This window comes from Ostrinia furnacalis, unplaced genomic scaffold, assembly GCF_004193835.3.
Source record: "Ostrinia furnacalis isolate ACB-3 unplaced genomic scaffold, ASM419383v2 OfSCF1126, whole genome shotgun sequence".
Taxonomy (NCBI): Eukaryota; Metazoa; Arthropoda; class Insecta; order Lepidoptera; family Crambidae; genus Ostrinia; species Ostrinia furnacalis.
This window is the reverse complement of record NW_021131365.1, coordinates 598,913-618,058: the sequence shown is the minus strand read 5'-3', so window position 1 is coordinate 618,058 and position 19,146 is coordinate 598,913. Positions and strand designations below refer to the sequence as shown.

The 19,146-nt window shown below is 39.5% G+C and overlaps 1 protein-coding gene across 1 annotated transcript in view; it reads left to right on the top strand.

The window, feature by feature from the left end:
• The window catches only part of PsGEF (Protostome-specific GEF), a 61,083-nt gene that overhangs the window by 38,926 nt on the left and 3,011 nt on the right, over positions 1-19,146 (top strand). The window contains exons 7-29 of the mRNA XM_028302475.1: positions 846-1,031; positions 1,524-1,776; positions 3,453-3,629; positions 4,099-4,257; positions 4,571-4,789; positions 5,123-5,236; positions 5,521-5,731; positions 6,036-6,189; positions 6,457-6,562; positions 9,520-9,678; positions 10,227-10,385; positions 10,468-11,661; positions 11,773-11,876; positions 11,956-12,062; positions 12,151-12,289; positions 13,208-13,367; positions 13,671-13,789; positions 14,027-14,126; positions 14,796-14,868; positions 15,557-15,682; positions 16,303-16,440; positions 17,422-17,558; positions 18,627-18,804. Coding sequence (XP_028158276.1) covers positions 846-1,031; positions 1,524-1,776; positions 3,453-3,629; positions 4,099-4,257; positions 4,571-4,789; positions 5,123-5,236; positions 5,521-5,731; positions 6,036-6,189; positions 6,457-6,562; positions 9,520-9,678; positions 10,227-10,385; positions 10,468-11,661; positions 11,773-11,876; positions 11,956-12,062; positions 12,151-12,289; positions 13,208-13,367; positions 13,671-13,789; positions 14,027-14,126; positions 14,796-14,868; positions 15,557-15,682; positions 16,303-16,440; positions 17,422-17,558; positions 18,627-18,804 — 4,472 coding nt within the window. The remainder of the gene's footprint in view (positions 1-845; positions 1,032-1,523; positions 1,777-3,452; positions 3,630-4,098; positions 4,258-4,570; positions 4,790-5,122; positions 5,237-5,520; positions 5,732-6,035; positions 6,190-6,456; positions 6,563-9,519; positions 9,679-10,226; positions 10,386-10,467; positions 11,662-11,772; positions 11,877-11,955; positions 12,063-12,150; positions 12,290-13,207; positions 13,368-13,670; positions 13,790-14,026; positions 14,127-14,795; positions 14,869-15,556; positions 15,683-16,302; positions 16,441-17,421; positions 17,559-18,626; positions 18,805-19,146) is intronic.

The window sequence follows — 19,146 nt, the reverse complement described above, 5'->3', positions numbered from 1 at the left end:
CTTTGTTTAAAAAGTGACGAAATAAGAGTCCTGTGAAGATTTAAAGAAGCTTTTTCATCACTGGGTGCTAAAATTGTATTACAGTGTATAGTGTGTCTATTACTTACTGTAATGTAACAATTTAACGTTTCTCCTTCCAATTTTGATCAATAACGTACCTACAGTTCAAGTTCAAGGTTTTTTACCACTAGGTTGTTTACTGTTTTTGTTTAGTCTACACCTATTATTTGGTAAACGAGAAGTGTAAATTGTCGTCCGCTATAAATTATTACAATAGAACATTTAGCACACAATAGAAGATGAATACATAAATGAACAAAAAAGCAACCTCAACACTATTTATTTATTTAAACTTTTATGCCAAAATAAATTTGTACATAAGGCGAACTTAAATTAAAATTAAAATTGAGCTACTAAATTTGAGCTACAATAGTTAGCTCTTTTGAATTAAGCCGGTTTCAAAGATATCAAAGTATTTATGAAAAGCTGTAGCATAACTTTACACCACTAACATAAGCGTCAAATGTAAAAAAAATAGTAAAGCACCTTACCTTCTTGAACAACTTCATTTCTGGAGTAACAACGGTCTGGTTCAGACATCACTTCCCAGATGCTTCTCTAGTCAGTCTCTTCAATCTTCATCTTCTGTCTGACCCAACAATTTCATTTCTTTCTGGAGTATCAACGAACTGGTTCAGACAATACTTCCCAAATCCTTCACTAGTCAGTCTCTTGAATCTTCATTCAGATCCAATAGTCAGTCTCTTCAACCTTCATATCCAATAGTCAGTCTCTTCAACCTTCATATCCAATAGCCAGTTTCTTCAACCTTCATCTCTTTCCAGACTCGTCCGCGGAGCAGCCGGTGGCTTCGGCTTCACGGTGGTCTGGACCAGACCACCCCGCGTGGAAAGGGTAGCAGCGGGGGGTTCTGCGGAGCGCGCGGGGCTTCGAGCCGGCGACTACTTAGTGTTCGTCGGGAATAAGAATGTCGTCACAGCGCCTGAGGAGGAGGTCCGGAATCTCGTTAAGTGAGTTCAAGTTCATTCATCATCATCGTCATTTTATAGGACGTCCATTTGAAAATAGGCCTCTCCCAATGATTATGGTTTAAGATCTTGATTCTCATTATTAATCACAAAAATTACTATAAGAACATAATACAAAGAAAATGGTTTCATAGAAAAACGTGAAAGTTGGGGGTAGTAAAAGTCACAGCGTCAGGCATAGATGTTTGGCAAAACAAAACAGAACACCATCCCGTAACCTTTATGAGGTCACCCTGTCCACCTAGACTTAATTATATCAAATTAATAAAGCTTTTTTATCTTTAAGCAATTCTCAAATCCTTTGACTTTTTTGCATAAAACTCCAGCCCAATAAGCCTCTTTTCAATGTCGTCTAATTATGTTTTTTTCACGATTTTAAATACAAATATAAAGCATTTTTTCTCTCGCGGATAAAGCAAGTTGAGAAGACACCAAAATAAACAAATGAACTCACAATACATCTTCAATTTCCAGATCAGCAGGCCAGTTCTTAACGATAGAAACGTTCAGACGGGTGCCCCCAAACGGTGTGGGCGTGCGTCCGCGCCTCGCTCAAGTGTCGATCCCCGCGCCGGAGTCGACCCCGCCGCCCGCGCCCCGCTCCCCCCGCGCGAACGCCCTGGCCTCGCCGGCGGCCGCCGCGCGCCCCCCTACCGCGTGTTCGTCGACCAGCCAGTCGCTCGACCGCCGCAAACTGCACTTACCGCAAGTCACCTTCTCCAAAGAGGTCGGTAACGGCATCATCGTTTAGTGGTACACGGTGCAAGTATTTGACGCATTAGATGTTCAGCAGGTTGAGGGTGGGTTGGAAAATTTTAATTTTATGACTAACTGAATTATAACTGAACCTAAGCCCACCTGGCTAGCTACCACCATCTTACCTAAGTCTGTGACCATAACAGCATTGTTATGTAAGATAGTTCCTCTGTGATTGAGGATTCCGGGTGAAGTTTGGTTCCACCTTCAGCCTTATCGTCAGAAGTTAGGCTGGTTATCGTCGCCAAGAACTTCCTCGTTGTGGATAAATTAATAATCTAAGTACCCATCTATTTTCAAATGCGTCTTATAAATGCAACATGTAAGCATTATCAAAATTTCTAATTGTGGCATACTAGTCATCTTAAAAAACGAATTTAATTTGGAATCAAAGTTTAGGAAAGTGGTGCTAGTACTAAACGTAATTTTCGTGTGCTTACGATATCACACTAGACCTTGTACAGTTACTGTTTGTAATGCTTTTGTTATTTATTTTGTACAGATTATTTTATACAGTAATCTTAGATTGTAGACTTCGTACATTCCATTATTTTATAACTCTATTATGTTATCGTACTTAGAATTTCTTTCTAATAATTAACTGTGTATTAGTTTTACTATTTTAACATTAGTTAGTAATTCAAATTCAATGAAAGGGGAATAGTTACGTTTAACCTCGCTGTTTTTGTTAATATTTATTTTGTTAATGTTTTCTATTTATTTTCTTTTCAAGACTTTGCGTGTTATTTTTATTTGTATTTCTAATGATTTTGCTATGTCATAGATTTTCACTTTGTCTTACTTTTTGTTTTTCATCATTTTTTTTGTCTTTTTTGTGTAATCATGAATGAATGGTTCCTGTTAATTTTATTTCGTTTCTAATTTCTGTTTCATAATCGCAAATAAATTTATTGCTTTTAATTTATTTCGTATGTTTTTATTTTTTATATCCTAAGTTTTTTACCCTGAGTTGTTCACACACCTACTTTTACTTATTTTGTTATTTATTTTTCAAACTTTTTTTATAAGTGAGAAGGGGCCAGGTTTTCCTGTACTTCTATAGGTATGAGAAAGGCATTTCTTCTGTTATTTTTACTTTATTATTATCTTCAATTTAACCAGATTATTAATAAGCATTACTAGATCATAACTTTGAATTAAAGAAAATTCTCAGCTTTGAACAATTCACGTATATTTCTGAATGTCCAGTCATGAATAATCTCAATATCCAAAATGACATTAATTTCAATTTTAACCTCAGCGAACTTAACCTTCACTGGTTAGGTTTTATTGGTGGTAAATCTTTAATAGATTTTGGCTACAACTCCTGGCAGAGATGTTAGAGCTAAGCATTTAAAAGAAGACAATCTTATTGCTGCCGCTGCTGCCACAATGTCTGGGGCATAAGGGGTTCTTATTAGCAGACCTCACTAACCGTCAATAAGTTTCAAGATCTTTGGTTAAGAGTTACCTTACTTGCTTAATAATCTTAAAATTAGGTGCTCTACAACCACCGCACAGTTGAATGAAGGTAGCAGAATCACAAACAATTCAACAAAGCACAGCACCAGACCCGTTTTAAAATAAATGAAATCGAACGAATTGTTTGAATTATGGGTTTTTTTCCTTAAGTCGTTGGACCTTCAGACGCCAGGTCTCTCGACGGACGTGCGCAAGCGCGCTCTCCTGGCGGTCGTGGCCAGGGAACAGCACTATGCCACGTGCCTCCAATTCGGGCTGGTGAGGTTCGTGTCTCCGCTCGCTGAGAGAGCCGATCTGATCGCGCCGAACGATCACCAGCTGCTGTTCCAGAATATCGAAGAAGTGAGTATTGTAAATTAAAAAGAAGAGACAGTAATTTATATTGAAATACGAGAGGAAGGTGTAGATTATAGAGTAGGATATGTACAGTCGATAGCACATGAGAATATCTACCTAATCCTTTTTTGTTGCAAAAGTCAGACTAAATCAATTAATCCTAATATGTACCCATTACAAGGGGTTTTAATAATAACAAGGAGTGTCGCGTATCAACGCCAAGCGTGTAATGTCTTAACAGTATGCTAGTCATAAAAAATACAATTTTTCTCTGGAAGAGTAAGTGGCAATGTCCACCAAAATTATGAGAGGACAAAACCATAGGCTGACATCAAAGTCAAAAGGTGTTATTTGTCTTACAAATCGAATCATCAGATAATGATGAGAAGATCTTATTTGTCTGGACTGTTTAATAATGCCTACAAATCGAATCATCAATGAGAAGAGTATCTAAACCACATTATTTTGCTGACAGATCTTTCGACTGTCTGAAGACATCTTGGACCAAGTAGTGCAAGATGACGGGGAGATACAAACGTCAACGGTGGTGGCGGTGTACCTTCAGAAGACCCCTGTGTTCCTTAGCCTTTATAAGAAATATTGTCTAGGATTGAAAAGAGCAGATTGTGTTCTGGTAAGTTCCACATCAAATCTTACATAATTCAACCAAATCATGAAATTCTCTTTTGTATCTGTTGATCTTCAAATTAGTGTTAATAATAGCAACATGAGAGTTGAAAAAGCAACAAAAATCCAAAGCATCAACAATAAATTTTAGCCACAGGACGTCCACAGCTGAACATAGGTCTCCCCCAATGATTTCCAGATAGGCCAGTTAGTAGCAGCCTGCATCCAGCACCTTCCTGCTACCTTTAAGATATCGTCTGCTCACCTTGTAGGTGGACGTCCTGCGCTGTCATAATATATTATTTCAAACTGCTTATCAGGTCAAAAAGTCAAAAGACCCGAGTGGAGCGTTCTCTCGCTTCTGCACCAGCCCGCCTATACCTCGAAGAAGGCCGGACATCACGTCGCTCGTCCACAAGCCCTTGGAGCAGTTCCGAGAACTGCTGAGGCTGATGAGGACTGCTGCGGCTGCCAGCGGCGCCGGCCCGTATGACCAGCTGGAGAAGAAGCAGCTGCAAGTCATTGTAGAGCAGTTACAGGTGATTGCGGATTTTAATCATATTCATATTAAAAATAATATGAGGATGGATGGATGTCTGTTATTCTTTCACGCCTAAACCACCGAAATTATTTAGATTATTTTGGTATTTTGAGACTCGTAAAAAGCCATTATCAATTTTTGGAATGCGCATGATTAAAACTTTCTATGACATAGCGAAATCCACTCGGGCGAAGCCAAAGAAAGTCATTGATATTAATATTGCCTTGTTCAAAAGGAACGTTAGAAGTTCACAATTCATTCAATTTTTCAAGAAGACTGAAGAATTTATCAATGACTTTGGCATCTTGTTAAACAAAGGTATTTTTTTCAGAGTGGATATCAAGACGTGACAGCTGGGTCTGGTCTGATGGGCCTAGCTGGTGATGGGAAGCCTCTACTGTCGGTCTCAGATCTGGAGAGCAGACTGGTGTTCACTAGGTGTAAAGTAAGTACATTATGTAGGTACTTTAGAATGAGTAGCTGTACCTTGTGTAGGTTTATAAGCGTTGCTTTGAATAGATAAGTAAATTACTAGCGAACAGGTGACATCAAAAGTTGGTTTGGCAAAATCTATAGGGTGACCAGACCACGCTGTGTCAGGTTAAAAAACATCATCATTTTCAAAGTGGTGGTGGTGACTCTTTGGTGTCAAGTAAAATAACTTTTAGATGTCATCTTCTACTCAATTCTTTCAAAACCATACTCTTTAATCTATGTCCTTTCCGCCAGCCGTTCGTGCTAAGCACAGCTGGCAGACAGTGGATCTTCGGCGGGGAGCTCTCAAGGGTGGAAGGACGCGCAGTGAGGCCGTACTGGGCACTACTATTCACGGATCTGCTACTCTTCGCGACAGTGTCAAGGGACCGAGTGCTGTTCGTTACGGAGGAGCCGGTCGCTCTGGGAACCGTGTCGGAAGCACAGTTCAATGTTAGGAAAAAAGGTCAGTTGTTGAAAATTAATTTTTCAGCCAGTCACAAAGTACCATTGCTTGCTTGATTTATTTGTGACATGAGTAATGCCCGTATTAACAAACATTACTATGAGGTCTCACACTGTACAATCACAGAGCTCTATTCAACGCTGTGCGTTCGATTTTTAGCAAATAATGATGCTTATTATTTCTAAACTCACAGAGATTTAAAAAGCGCTATGATGACCGTTGAGGCAGAAGAGTCCTCAATTTCTGCCAAGGCTACTAAAAGGCTACTAAAATATTCATAAAAACTTCCTTTACCTAATTCCAGCGACGGAGTTCCGCCTCATCCTGGGCAGGACCGGCGGGGAAAGCCCGCTAGTGTCGTGTGCCCCGCGAACGCCCCACCGCACGCGCACCGTGGTCCTTCGAGCGCCGTCGATAGACTTGAAGGCTGTGTGGCAGAGCTTGCTGCAACGGCAAATGTAAGTTTATCTGTAACTAAGAACTGCTGCTACGCCTAGATGCTAATAAACTACATCAAAGTTTGCGTGGAAATAAAAATAGAAGTAAATAGGTACACACTAAGTCCTGGATACTGTTATGGATCGATACGTCTACTCTGGGGAAAGGTATCTAACGAATTGTACAAAAACAACAAATGTTATTTATATTCTTCAACTACCTTCTTAATAACACTATCTTCAGAGTTGTAGAGCACATTGTAAATATCGCACTTATCTTTTCTACAGATACCGCGCGCACACGATGACAGGGACGCCCCTGGGCTCGCCTCTAGACTCGCCGGACCCTCAGCTGACGTTCTCCCTCGCCACCCTGGACTCGCAGCAACGCCAGGTATCCGCGTCCAGCATCCAACGGCACTCTAGCCTGGCTCTCCTGCCAGCCAGCTCTTACCGCTCCCACCTCAACATGCTCGTAGAAGAACGCCCCGAAAAAGAAGTCAGGGTTAGTTTTGATGTCCGCACCAGCTCAGATTCCCCCACACCGCAACCTGTCAGGGGCCCACTCAGCACTGTTTGGAGAACAGCTCCCACACCAGAAACACCCTCAGCAAACTTATCCCCAGCTGAATCGCAAACGTTTTCGTCCCACTTTGTCTCATCCTCCAGTATTGAAAAGAACGAGGAGAGAGCCACGTCCCCGAGTGCTCAACTCACCCCTGAAGGTGGTGAAGACTATTCAGAAACTTCTCCATGCAGATGGGAGTCTTTTGAAGCAGATCTGGCTTTAGCAGACTTAGACGTCGATCCTTCTTATAAACATGCAGTGGAAGAACGGATCTTTTTGCCCGATGATCCCTTGCTGCCACGAGTGGCCCTGCCAGAACGGCCGACTCCCCCTGCTTATTTAGAACTTTGATCCGCGGAGTCAGATCCGGAGTTAGCAGACTCCTGCTTTCCCCGGAGATCTGGCTACAAATGGAGATAAATAAAACGTCGACAAACACTGCGAGTTTTTCAGTGGTGTTCTGTGCTCCTGTGGCATTAGATGGTGTTTAGGCAAAGAATCCACAGAAGCAGTGAGCTTTTGTCACGTAGACGCCCAGAGGGCGCGAGCAAAGTTTGTTGGATTGTTAAAAATTGCTTATAGATGAGAATAAGGTTGTGGTAAAAATTTTGAGAGACATATTTTCGAACATTAGCAGTATTGAAAAGAAATCTCGGTATTTTGATTATAATAGAAAATTATTAATAAGTCTGATACCCACTTATGATATTACAGTGTTATTGTATTAATATGAAAACCCAACCGAGTGCTGCAAAAGTTTTCTCAGAACTGATATAATCCACAAATGGGGTAATTAGAGGTACAACTTGCTTAAGTATTAACCAATTATAATGCCAATTTACATTTTAACAAATACACTAAAGCTTCTTAAAACTTTCGAAACCCAGGACTGGCTTATGTGGCGCTGACGTGCGACAGCCCGCTGGCTGAGCCCTTCTTGCAATAGTGCAACGATTTGTGCTGCTTCTGAAGGTGTAGAATCCCAGGTAAAATGTCAAAAGAAGCGGAGATGTGTATGAATCAACGTGTGAAAGCAAAAATCCGAAAACGCGTGCTTTTATAAGGGGTAAATAGGCCGCAAATCGCGACGTATCAAACAGTTCATACATGTCTTTTTCGTTACTTCTCCACATCAGCCGGGATATCTTTTTAAATACTGGTGTGATTTAAATGAATTTGGTATCAATTTAAAGATAAAAGTTTAATCTTTAAAATGGTGCCACTTTTTTGTTCCTAACAAATTCGGTAGTACACAAGATCGCATGGAAACAACTTCATGTAAGTGATTCCATACTTTTGCTCGCGAGTGTAGTAATCAGTGTCAAAATTGTAACTGTAGGGTACCAAGCCGTAATAATACTTAAAGACTTCGAACCTAGCTCGTTTTATAATATATTTTTGCTTCTTACGTCTTCCGTCCTTTAACTTTGACGAGTTACGCTTTTCTTCTAAAATTACTAATTTCAGAGGCAATTTTGAATTTGTTTCTACACTATCTTCTTCTTATGAATGTACTAATGACATTTTATTCAACATAATATTATTGTGTAACGGAATAACTACCTAGATGACATTATTTTCCACTGTATCGATGTTGTAAGCATGTGACTTCAGATTCTTACATTGTAAATCTGTACATAACATGGAATCACTTGTACAGGTCATGTGGATATTTGGCGATCAGCTTCGCGAAATCAAATCATGTAGAAAATCATCGTAGATTTTATGTAAAGCAATTATAATTTGAACATCGCTTCTTTTCGCACTTCGCCTAGAAATTAATGTGTTTACTTTGAACAATGGTAGTCGGTGTAACACTTCAATGTGATATATTTTAGCTACTGCTTTTTGTTTTTGTATAATATAAACATATAGATAAATATGTGGATCATGTAATAGCAGATGTATATTGATATTAGACTACGCGTATTATATCGCTAGCATCGCAAAATGTTCACATAACCTAAACCCGGGTTTTAATGTGTATATGACCTCCTTTTTTACAAAAAGAATTGGTAGTTAGAATCAATAATTTTCGATGTCTTTGGCTGTGTGTAAATTTTAATATAGTAATAGAATACAAAAAAGATAATTTTGAGAAAACATTTTACTTGAAATTCTGGGTTCTTTGTGACATTTAATGGACTTAAAATATAATAATATATGAATTTGGATGTTTATGTTTAGATCGGAGCAGTATATTTCTAATATCCGTAATAAAGTGATTTTGTCAATGGCGAAAACTACTTTTTTTATTTCAATAACATCTGCAGGAAAAATTTTGCGACGCTAACGATTTCTTGTATTTTTTAATAACGACTTACCATTTTTCTGTGTATTCCATTTAATATTTATCCATACCAAGCAATTTATTTATGATGTTTAACTTATTATAATTAACCCTTTATTACTTTACTAAATGTGCTTTTTATAAAATGTACATACAAATTCGCACCAGCACGTCGCAGAAATTTCAAATTAACTTATTTTTATTTCTAAATAAAAGTCGCTTAAACAGCTATTACATACAAGGCACAATGCACACCGTGTTTGACCCAAGAGAGTAAGTTTTTTCTCACATTCTAATAAAGTTATTTAAATTAACCTATGATTTTTGGATCGTTAAATATCCACATTAACCTTTTAATATCAAATCTTGGACTTCCCTTCATCATTCGTGGGGAAGACCAAAATTTTCAAACACTAAAAAAATACATTTAATTGAATAATTTTTGAAATCAAATAAAGTACAGTCGCCTTAACATAGGCACATTAAATTGTAGACGCGCCGAAGTTCTGCCGAGACTCAAACCGGTGCTGGTGGTAGTGCGACGGAAGGCGCAAGGAGCACCAGGAGTAGGGGGTCTACCTTGCACCTTCAGAGGTGGATGACGCAACTGCCAGAAGCCGAGGAGATGGACCCTCCTGAACCAGATATGGAGGTAAAAGATCATGCTGATGATCAACATTTAAGTACTAGAGCACGCAATAAACTGTAACACGAACGTAAAGTTACAATCACAAAATTGGGTTTGCCTTCGTTTTTGTCTTGTACTTCCAAATTGCAAATGTTTAATAGCAGAGTCTCAGACGACTCTTCTAAAGTTTTGTGTAAAAGTTCTGCGGGGTTCAACACTAACGCTATACGTATCATTATCATTAGATGATAATATGCCTATCTTCTTACTCAAGCAATTATTGAAAAATATACATAGTGTCACAGAATGTAAAACATAGTATTGAGCGGAATTATTATGATAACTGTGACAAAGCTGTATTTATTGTTCTGCTTTCGCTTGATACGTATGTTCTGTGATGCTAAGTATAGTATTCACTAATAAACCTTTCTTTCTGCCTTTTTCTATTCCACATTTAGGATCGGCAGTCTCCGATATGACACATTAAATCAGCAGATGGACAAGTTAGTAACAATAGTTGCCACAAGTCCCATTGCAATTACAAAGATCCACACCAGAAATATAATTTTCAGATGTGGAGTGTTGAAGAGCTCAGGAAGAGATCCAAGGAGCTTAATCTATTAGAAGTAGCTGATCTAGTTATAAACGCTCCAGAAAATAAGGGCTCCTCACCTGCTGAGAAAAAAGAGACAGAACGAAGCCCGTCTAAAAGCAGTAATTCTGGAAGTCAGGTACAAAGAAACAAACCTACCGTAGGTATTTCAGTAATTAATACTCATTTCCATGTTATTATCACTATCATTCCATTTACAGATAACAGTCCGAACGAGTCCAGTGGTAGTTGACACGATCCCAGTATGCAGACAGTGCCACAAAAAATGCTTGTCAAAACCAAACAGTCCCTTAATATCCCAAAAAGAACCCCCCATACCCGTCAAACCAAAACCAGAGCCTTCGCCACAAAACTCGAACTCTAACAAAAGTTCAACAAGTGCGTGTAGTGCAAATTGTGGTAACCGTAAGCCAAAAAACTTTAGTCATTTAGAGCGAAAAGGTGCTATCAAGATACGTCCTGAAGATGCCCCATTAGCGGCCTTAAAAGTCATAGACTCAATTGAGCAAAGTCAAAAAATGCTCAAGTCTACGTCCTACGAATTGAAAACTGATTCACCTATTTTGAACCGAAGCGTCCACTCTCACTCAAGAAGCCATACAAAGAGCCAATTGGAATTGAGGAAAGAACACTCCATCAGATCGCCAAGTCCATCATCTAGCAGTAGAAATAATAGTCCACTATCAACTAGTCATACAACATGCAGTTCCATGGTATTTAATTCTAGTTCTAACGACTTAAGAATGTCTAACTCAAACATTGCCAATCAAGTACAATGTGTCATAGCACAAGAAAAATATTTGAATGAAGTGAAATGCGTTGAAAGCATTACATTGTCCAAATCCAAAATGACTACATCCAGTTACCCATCGCCAGCATCAGCTAGAAAGGAGCAGATTACACGACAAAAGGCTGAGAATGTACTTAATAAAGTATTAGGTATGAACATTATTACCAAAAGAGAAAATGTAGGTTCATGTTTAAGAACATCATCGGTTTTTTTAGAAGACGATTCCATTCACGAGGATGATAACGATTTTAAAATAGATAGAGGTTTAAGGAGATCCCCCAGAATGGGTATATCTGCTGTTAGTAAAATGAATGGGGATATAAATAAGAAGACTGAGCGCACAGAAGATTTTAATGCTAACACTAATCCGAGTGAGCTAGGTTCTGATGAAGATTTAGAGTTAGGACCGCTTATGCTGATGGGCTTGTCGGCCATCAACCCAGCAGCGCACCTAATGCGTGTGGAGCCGTTCAAAAGGCAGACAGTTGGAAATACCAACAATTTGTCGAGACCGGGCAGCCTTGGTTCGGTCAAGTCCGAGTCTCCGGTCCCCAACATAGCTGTAGTCCCACCAACTCCTGATTACAACACCACCAATAAGACTGTAAGTAGTTTCCATTCATGATATAGTAGATCTATAAAAGACATTTTTATTATCTACAAAATTTATTATTATTACAAAATTAATATCATTTGGCTAAACATCTGATTCTAGATGAAAACCCACTTCGATCTGATGTACTTGCAGGATTCACTGATAGATGACTCCCCAGATTCTCCTGATGTGCCGGAAGATCTGCCTTACATATCTCTCAAAAGGTATGTGATTGTGATAATTATGTAATTGCAAGAGATTGCAAAATAGTTGCAATAATAGTAATGCCACCACTAATTGCAGATACGGCACAATGTCAAGCCTGGAGAGGCTACCGTCCGATGAGACTGACGATGGCAACGTAAGACTGACGGCACAGGAGCCTGAGCCTATCAAACCTTACAACCCAGGTATTAATAATATTATGATAGATACTAATAAATAAATCGCAATCTAATCAGAGCCTTTTAGCTAAAAATGGACATGTTATTTATCCAGTTACTGGAGCGGCTGGTGGCATCATGGGCTGGACAGCAAGAGCAGGCTCCTTCGTAGTGGAGAAAATGAACATCTTCAGTTACACAGAAAGCGTTCCAAACACCTCTATTGCCCACAAACAACCATCGTTCTTAGAAAGGTACCTATGTAATTATTCTTTAATATTTCCATTTCATGAACCTACCTACCTATTTTTCCAGTAAATCGTCTTATGTTATACCGTCACTTACTTTGCTCTCTAACATTTCTGGCTACTTAGTTTATATTTTACCCACTCTATCATGCTTAATCGAATCACCTTTCACTGTTTTTATTTGTCTACTAATTATCTTTCCCTTTATCTATTAGGAGGAATTCTTCATCACTTTGGGTGATATTGAAAACACGATAAGTATGTCTGGGAGCTAATTTCAAAGTTTGTGTTATGTATTTAGGTGTATCTTTTGAGCTCATAGAATGTTACAAGTTACAAAGCCTTTAGTGAATTATTTATTATTCTTTTCAAAATATTTAATTCACGTGAAGACTTATTTGTTACTTTAATTTTGTTACAAAGTATTGTATAAATGCTAGAATACGAAAATCTTAGATAGATAAATCCTATTCTGTGATAGGTAACAATAGTAGTAGTTCGTCTCCAAATACATAGATTCAATATTACATAGATAATTATGATTTAGAGAAAAGTTGTACTACAACAATAGAATTTAGAAATACGAGTTCTTAATATCTATAAAATATTTTTAAAAAAATTACAAAGATTAGATTTAGTTTTAGATCCAATTTTATGTTGAAACACGACATAGCCAAAAATCTTATTTATGTTTCTACATGTTACTTTTGTTACATTTTGAAATAAATTATGTTCTGTAGATCAACTAAAACGTTACTTAACAATAATGTAAATCAACTTACAAAAATATCTTAACTTTTAGCTAATTATTACTTTTAGATTAGATTTGTTTTAGAATTTACATTTTATAATAGTGTTTTTTTACATTGTTGTGCAAATAACATTACAAAATTATAAACATTTCACGATTTGTTTCTCTTTTAGATGTTTAGGTGTGAGTGATTGGAAATCAGCTCTTGGAACAGAAGAAGGCACGGCAGAGACGGGAGAAGGTAGCGGGGCAAGCGGAGAAGAAGCATGGGGAACCCCATCATCTGGTGACTTATCAGACAACCTCCCTGATTCTGAACATGGGACATTATCGGTACGTACTTTTGCTACCCACTATAGTTATAGTCATAAAGCCTTGATCACAGTTTAGGTACAATGTAGGTAAAATTTTTACTCGGTCGAGACAGTTGGGTGAGCAAGTTACATACTCGAGCGTTCGGCCGAGCACTCGGCGCTATGTTCATACACACCGAGTACTCGGCCGAGAGCACTGTCTCGCCCGTTTACTCGGTACGTGTGATCAAGGCTTAATAATAAGACATCCCAAGTACTTATTGATGGTCTGTCTGATTGTCTCTTTTTTATCTTTTGAACAGAAATCTTTTCATTATTCCAGTCACCCACCAAGTCATCGTCATCATACGCTGGCGATGATGACACGGAGTTGATGATGGACGAGCTTCTCATGGCACCCACAATAACCGGACCGACTACCCTCAGGCCGTTGTTACCAAGGTAATTTGTATATTTTATATTATTGTATTTTTAATTGCCAATTTTAAGCCAGTTTATCGTACTTCTCACGATATTATAATATTGTAGAGCTTAACAACTCAAATGCTTTTTAAATTATGTAGTGCAGTAGTTTTTGGTGTATCGCTTTGCTTTTTTCAATACTTAGTCATTACTTTACAAGCAACACAATACATTTTACATTTCAAAACAGAATACTAATGATACATTGTAAATTAGGGATGTTTTCAGGAGAAGGCTTGAGCCTCTCCTGGAAGAAGAATGCTCAGACAGCGGTAGTGAGGACAACAAGGCTACACCCACCAACTCGGATGACCAGGTGAATATCTGAATCGAACATTAACAAATAGAATGATAAAATATAATACTAAGTAATGTGGTATAAATAATTTAGACTGTGATAGACAATTTGAAATGTGTAATATAACTATTTGTAATATGACCAAACTAAATGTTATTAATTATTTGTTTCATCTGTCCAATTTTAAGCTTCTAGTATTTCTCTTGCAATGAGCAAAAAAGCAACGGTTTAGTATTTACAATAATATTATCATCATTAAACTCGTAAGATAAAATTTGACAGATGACAAAAATTTAGTTGTGCAAATTAATAATGTGTACCTACCTGATAATGTCATAGCATGCCAATATTGTACAAAGGATACTGAACAAAGCATGCGTGTTGCATGAAATACATTTATATTTGTTTAAATTCCATAGATACGTATTCAACCGAAACACATCACTTAGAACTTTGATATGACTGAAAATATTTTCATGTCCAAAAACCTCCTAACTCCTATTCATGGGACATTCCTCAATCAATATAGCGTTGGCCAAAGCCGTATTTCAATAGTATGGGTTAGAAATCGAGAGCAAAATTTCAAAGTAGATTCACCGAAAGAGTATTGGCAAATCGCGACGCGTAGTCTGTAGCTAGGTTAAATCTCACATTGTGACTGGTCCGCTGGTGCGGCGCTTGGCGCAGGGCAGCGTGCATGGCCTCGATGCTGACGACTGCTGCGACGTGCCGCGCCGGCCGCCCTCTGCTTCCGAGTCAGGTGGGTTGAACTACGTCGGTGAGTTATCTAGATGACATCACACTAATCTCTGTAAACCGAACAAAACATTTATGGTACTTTCTAATACTGATGAGCTAATTGCGACTACTATTTATTTGGAATTTATATTTGTATTTAATGATATTGATTCTTCACACTCAAATGACGTTATTACCTATACACATTGATCTATCACATTACATCACGATTCAAAAACTAACAAAACACATTTTAACAGCGAAATGGACAACTTGAAAATTTTAAGGTGAGAAAGACAAAAATGTCTCTTTCACTTTTATACTTTTTATTACAAATGTTAAAACACATTTTAATTATTATATTTGCTATGCACGAATGCATGTCAAAATGTCCTTATAACACAAGGTGTTAGTATTTAGTGACAGTTTGTATATCCTTTCCAGGTATATTGATGTTGCCCTAGCACGAATACATAGTAGAGTTTTGCACCTCACATAATACATTATTAGTAGTTTTATTGAATCTAACATAATGCGAAAAGTATTCATTGCAGTTTCAGAATTCAAGCGAGCTCATGGTACTGATATGTTACAACATAAAATTGTTGGATCAGTTATAGATAAACAGAATGCTATTCAATCAAGACTATACATTGCTGATTGGGAAAGTAGACCGTAAAATTTCGGCCTTAAGGTTGAAACTTCTGCAGAAGCAGAGGACGGGGGTGCGGGCGCCGCACAAATTGCTGGAGGGGAGCCAGGTGGTGGCGCCGAGTCAGAGCTGAGCCCCGATCGGACGCCCACCAACGAAGTACCTTCGATGCCCTTACAATCTGGTATGTTAATTGAAAGAAAATACGTAAAATTTCTAAATTCTTAGAGCGCTTTTAGATTAGGCCGTTACTAGTGCGATTGCAGCGCAACAACGGCGTTTTTATTATGTGAAGACATGCATCCACTGTCAAATAGATGACATTTTCGGCAGCGTGTATGTCGCGCGTTTGTCGCGCTGCTAAATCGCATAAATGTGAAAGCGCTCTTAAGCAACTTCTTAAATGGAATAAAAACAATAAGCAAACGTCTCTGAATATAAAACCTAACTAGATTAGGAACGATATAGTAATTACTAAGGCTAAGGGCTATATTTCACCGGGACACCATGGCGGCGCAACCAGTCGCCCGCTACCAACAAAACGTACACAGCTCTATAGAGAGTTACTCACCTGGTGTCCGTTTGGTTACGCAAAGCTGCATACATTTTGTTGGTAGCGGTGACTGGTTACGCCGCCATGGTGTCCCGGTGAAATATAGCCCTAAGTTACGGTACAATCAAAGGGGGAGCACTAATTCAGCAGTGGACTGAAATAATGAAGTTACAATAGGGGCTATGAATGCATGTCGACATTACGTTAATGATTTTCTGAAGTAACAGAGTCCTTCATCATTCATCCAACAGTTTCAAGAGAGTGTGTGGAGGTGCGTGCCGCTGCTGCTGCAGCCGGTCGTCGGGGCTCAGCCAGCTCAGCAAGCACGCCCTCCACACTCGAGCGTACCACAATACACAACCCTACACCACATCACCCACTTTCACCAGGTAAGTGTGTATCATCATCAGAGGACTGAGTGTGAGTTTTTTTCAAACGCGCTCACTAGTGAGCACGTCAAAAAATGACATTAAATGTATGACGGATTTTACAGCGCACCTAGCGGGAAACTATCAAAAACTAAAATTTTCATACAATTTTTAAACGCGCTCACCAGTGAGCCCGTTTGAAAAAAACTCACACTCAGCCCACTGGTCATTTAGTCACTCTGCAGAAGCACGACCCTCTTATTTTACTACTTTACCAGACGCCAATCGAGGATTTGGCCTACACTCCCTACGCTGGCCATAACATAAATAGCTTCTGAGACTTAATTGTAATGTCCTGTAATAAAAATCTCACCATGTTCAATCGTATGCTAATAGGGATGTTTCCTGGGTCAAAAAGCAAGAGTTTTAATTAGTCCGTCAGTTAACTTATCAAAAAATACTCTACACGTATTTTTCACTTTTTCAAACTAATGAAAATTTAAAGAGATAAAGCGCGCCCAAGTTCATAAGAAGAGGCCCGTGACGTCAATGCTTGCATAAAAGTGCCGCACGTTGTGACGTCGTGCGGAACTTCAACGCACCATAACTATGTAATTATTTGTTAGATTGACAAATAAAAAAATATGTGTCCAATATTTTTTGATATTAAACATGACGGCCTAAAAAATTTTTTTTAGGAAACTAGCCTATTGCTAGTTATAAACGAAAGGCCGTGACAAAAGACTGAGTTTCTTCAGCCTTCTTCTTTTTATACATATTTGACACTGGTATATTTTTACTGATATCGAATTTGAAATCTGGCCTTTTTGTTAGGTTATCACTATCGCCCAGTAATCATCACTTACATAAATTACTGCATATCCCAAAGTTCGCCCATGATGTAGATAAGCCTAAGCCTGTCCATATGATCAGGTACACACCAGTACCAAGCGCCGTCTAGAAGAACCTTAAATTTCACTTATCCACGATGATCAACCACAGCTTCGGAGCCAGCACCAGTGGAGGAGCCTGTGCAGGAGGAGAAGCCGCCGACGCCGGAGAGACTCAGTCCGCGCGCCGAGATGCGCTTGGCACTGGACCAGGGGAAGGACATGCTGGCGGACCAGGAAGTGCCTTGGGTAAGCTCCTGGTATCTTTGAAATACGCCACATATCCACTAGAGGCAGCCTTGGGCCAAGCGGCTGCTTCGTCGCGAGGCAGATCAAATGGGGACACGACGGCACGTGGCATCATGCTGAGGTATATTCGTTGTCGCGAGTCGAGCCATATTCTGTCACTCGGAACAAAGCAGCTGATCGGCCCGAGGCTACCTCTAATGGATATACAGTCTAGGAAAAGCTCCTTAAGGAGGAGAAGTTACCGACTCCGGAGGGACTCAGTCCGCGCGCCGAGATGCGGCTGGCGCAGGGCTTAGGAACAGTTCAAGCTTGGGATTAGGAGTCAAGCTGCTGAGTCAAGAGTTGTAGCGGTGGGAACGAGAGGTGGAAATAGTCCCGTAATTCTTCTTTCTTCGTCTTGTCTTTCATTGTCTTTGATTTGTGATGTCCCAATAGCAAAGTCTTTCTTTGTAGACCATGGAGCCGTTTCGGACACGGGATGGCGGGTCCAACCTCTGGTCTTCATTTACATCTTAGTCCAACACTGGCGACAAGAAGCAAAACACCAATTATTCGTTCTCTTTCGTTTAAAAAAGTCGTCCTTTTATGTCCTGTTTCCATATCCGCAGACCATGGAGCCGTTTCGGGCACGGGATGGCGGGTCCGACCCCTGGTCGTTTCGCGCGGCGTACCAGCGCTCGCTGCTTTATTTACATGATTCAAACTAATTACAATAGGCTTTGCAGTAGCGACAAGAACCGAAACACCAATTCTTTCTTAGTTTTCTTTTATTTAAGTCTTTGCGTTGTGATACGCCAAAATAAATGCCTCTTATTATTTCAATGTCCTGTTTCCATTTCTGCAGACCATGGAGCCGTTTCGGGCACGGGATGGCGGGTCCGACCCCTGGTCGTTTCGTGCGGCGTGCCAGCGCTCGCTGCGTCGTTTACATGGTCCAAATCAATTGCAAGGCTTAGTAGTGCCGAAAATAAGCACCATAAACTAATTCTTCTTTCTTCGTTCTCTTGCATTTTTAAGTCTGCAGTATTGAAGGCCTCTTTTTTACTTGTCCTGTTTCCATTTCTGCAGACCATGGAGCCGTTTCGGGCACGGGATGGCGGGTCCGACCCCTGGTCGTTTCGCGCGGCGTGCCAGCGCTCGCTCCTGCGCCGCGTGGCGAGCGCGGACGCGGTGACGCTGTGCCGCGCGCATCCGCGCCGCACCGCCCCGCATACTACTTCGCGCAGTTCTGTATATGCTTGGAAGCGTGAGTATACTTGCGATCCTACTAATCCTACTAATATTATAAATGCGAAAGTTTGGATGTCTGGATGTTTGTTACTCTTTCACGCAAAAACTACAGAACGAATTTTGATGAAACTTTACAGTATTATTGTTTATAACCCAGAATAACATATAGGCTATAATTTATGACGCTCTGTGACAAACTAAATTTCATGCGGATGAAGCCGCGGGCAAAAGCTAGTATTTAATAAAGCTCTGTCCTAAATAATTATTGCCACCCCACCATGTAATATTATTAAATCCCGTTAACCCAGTAAACTAATCTACATTTAATTTTAAGCTTGCACCCTCAGAAGTCCGGAAT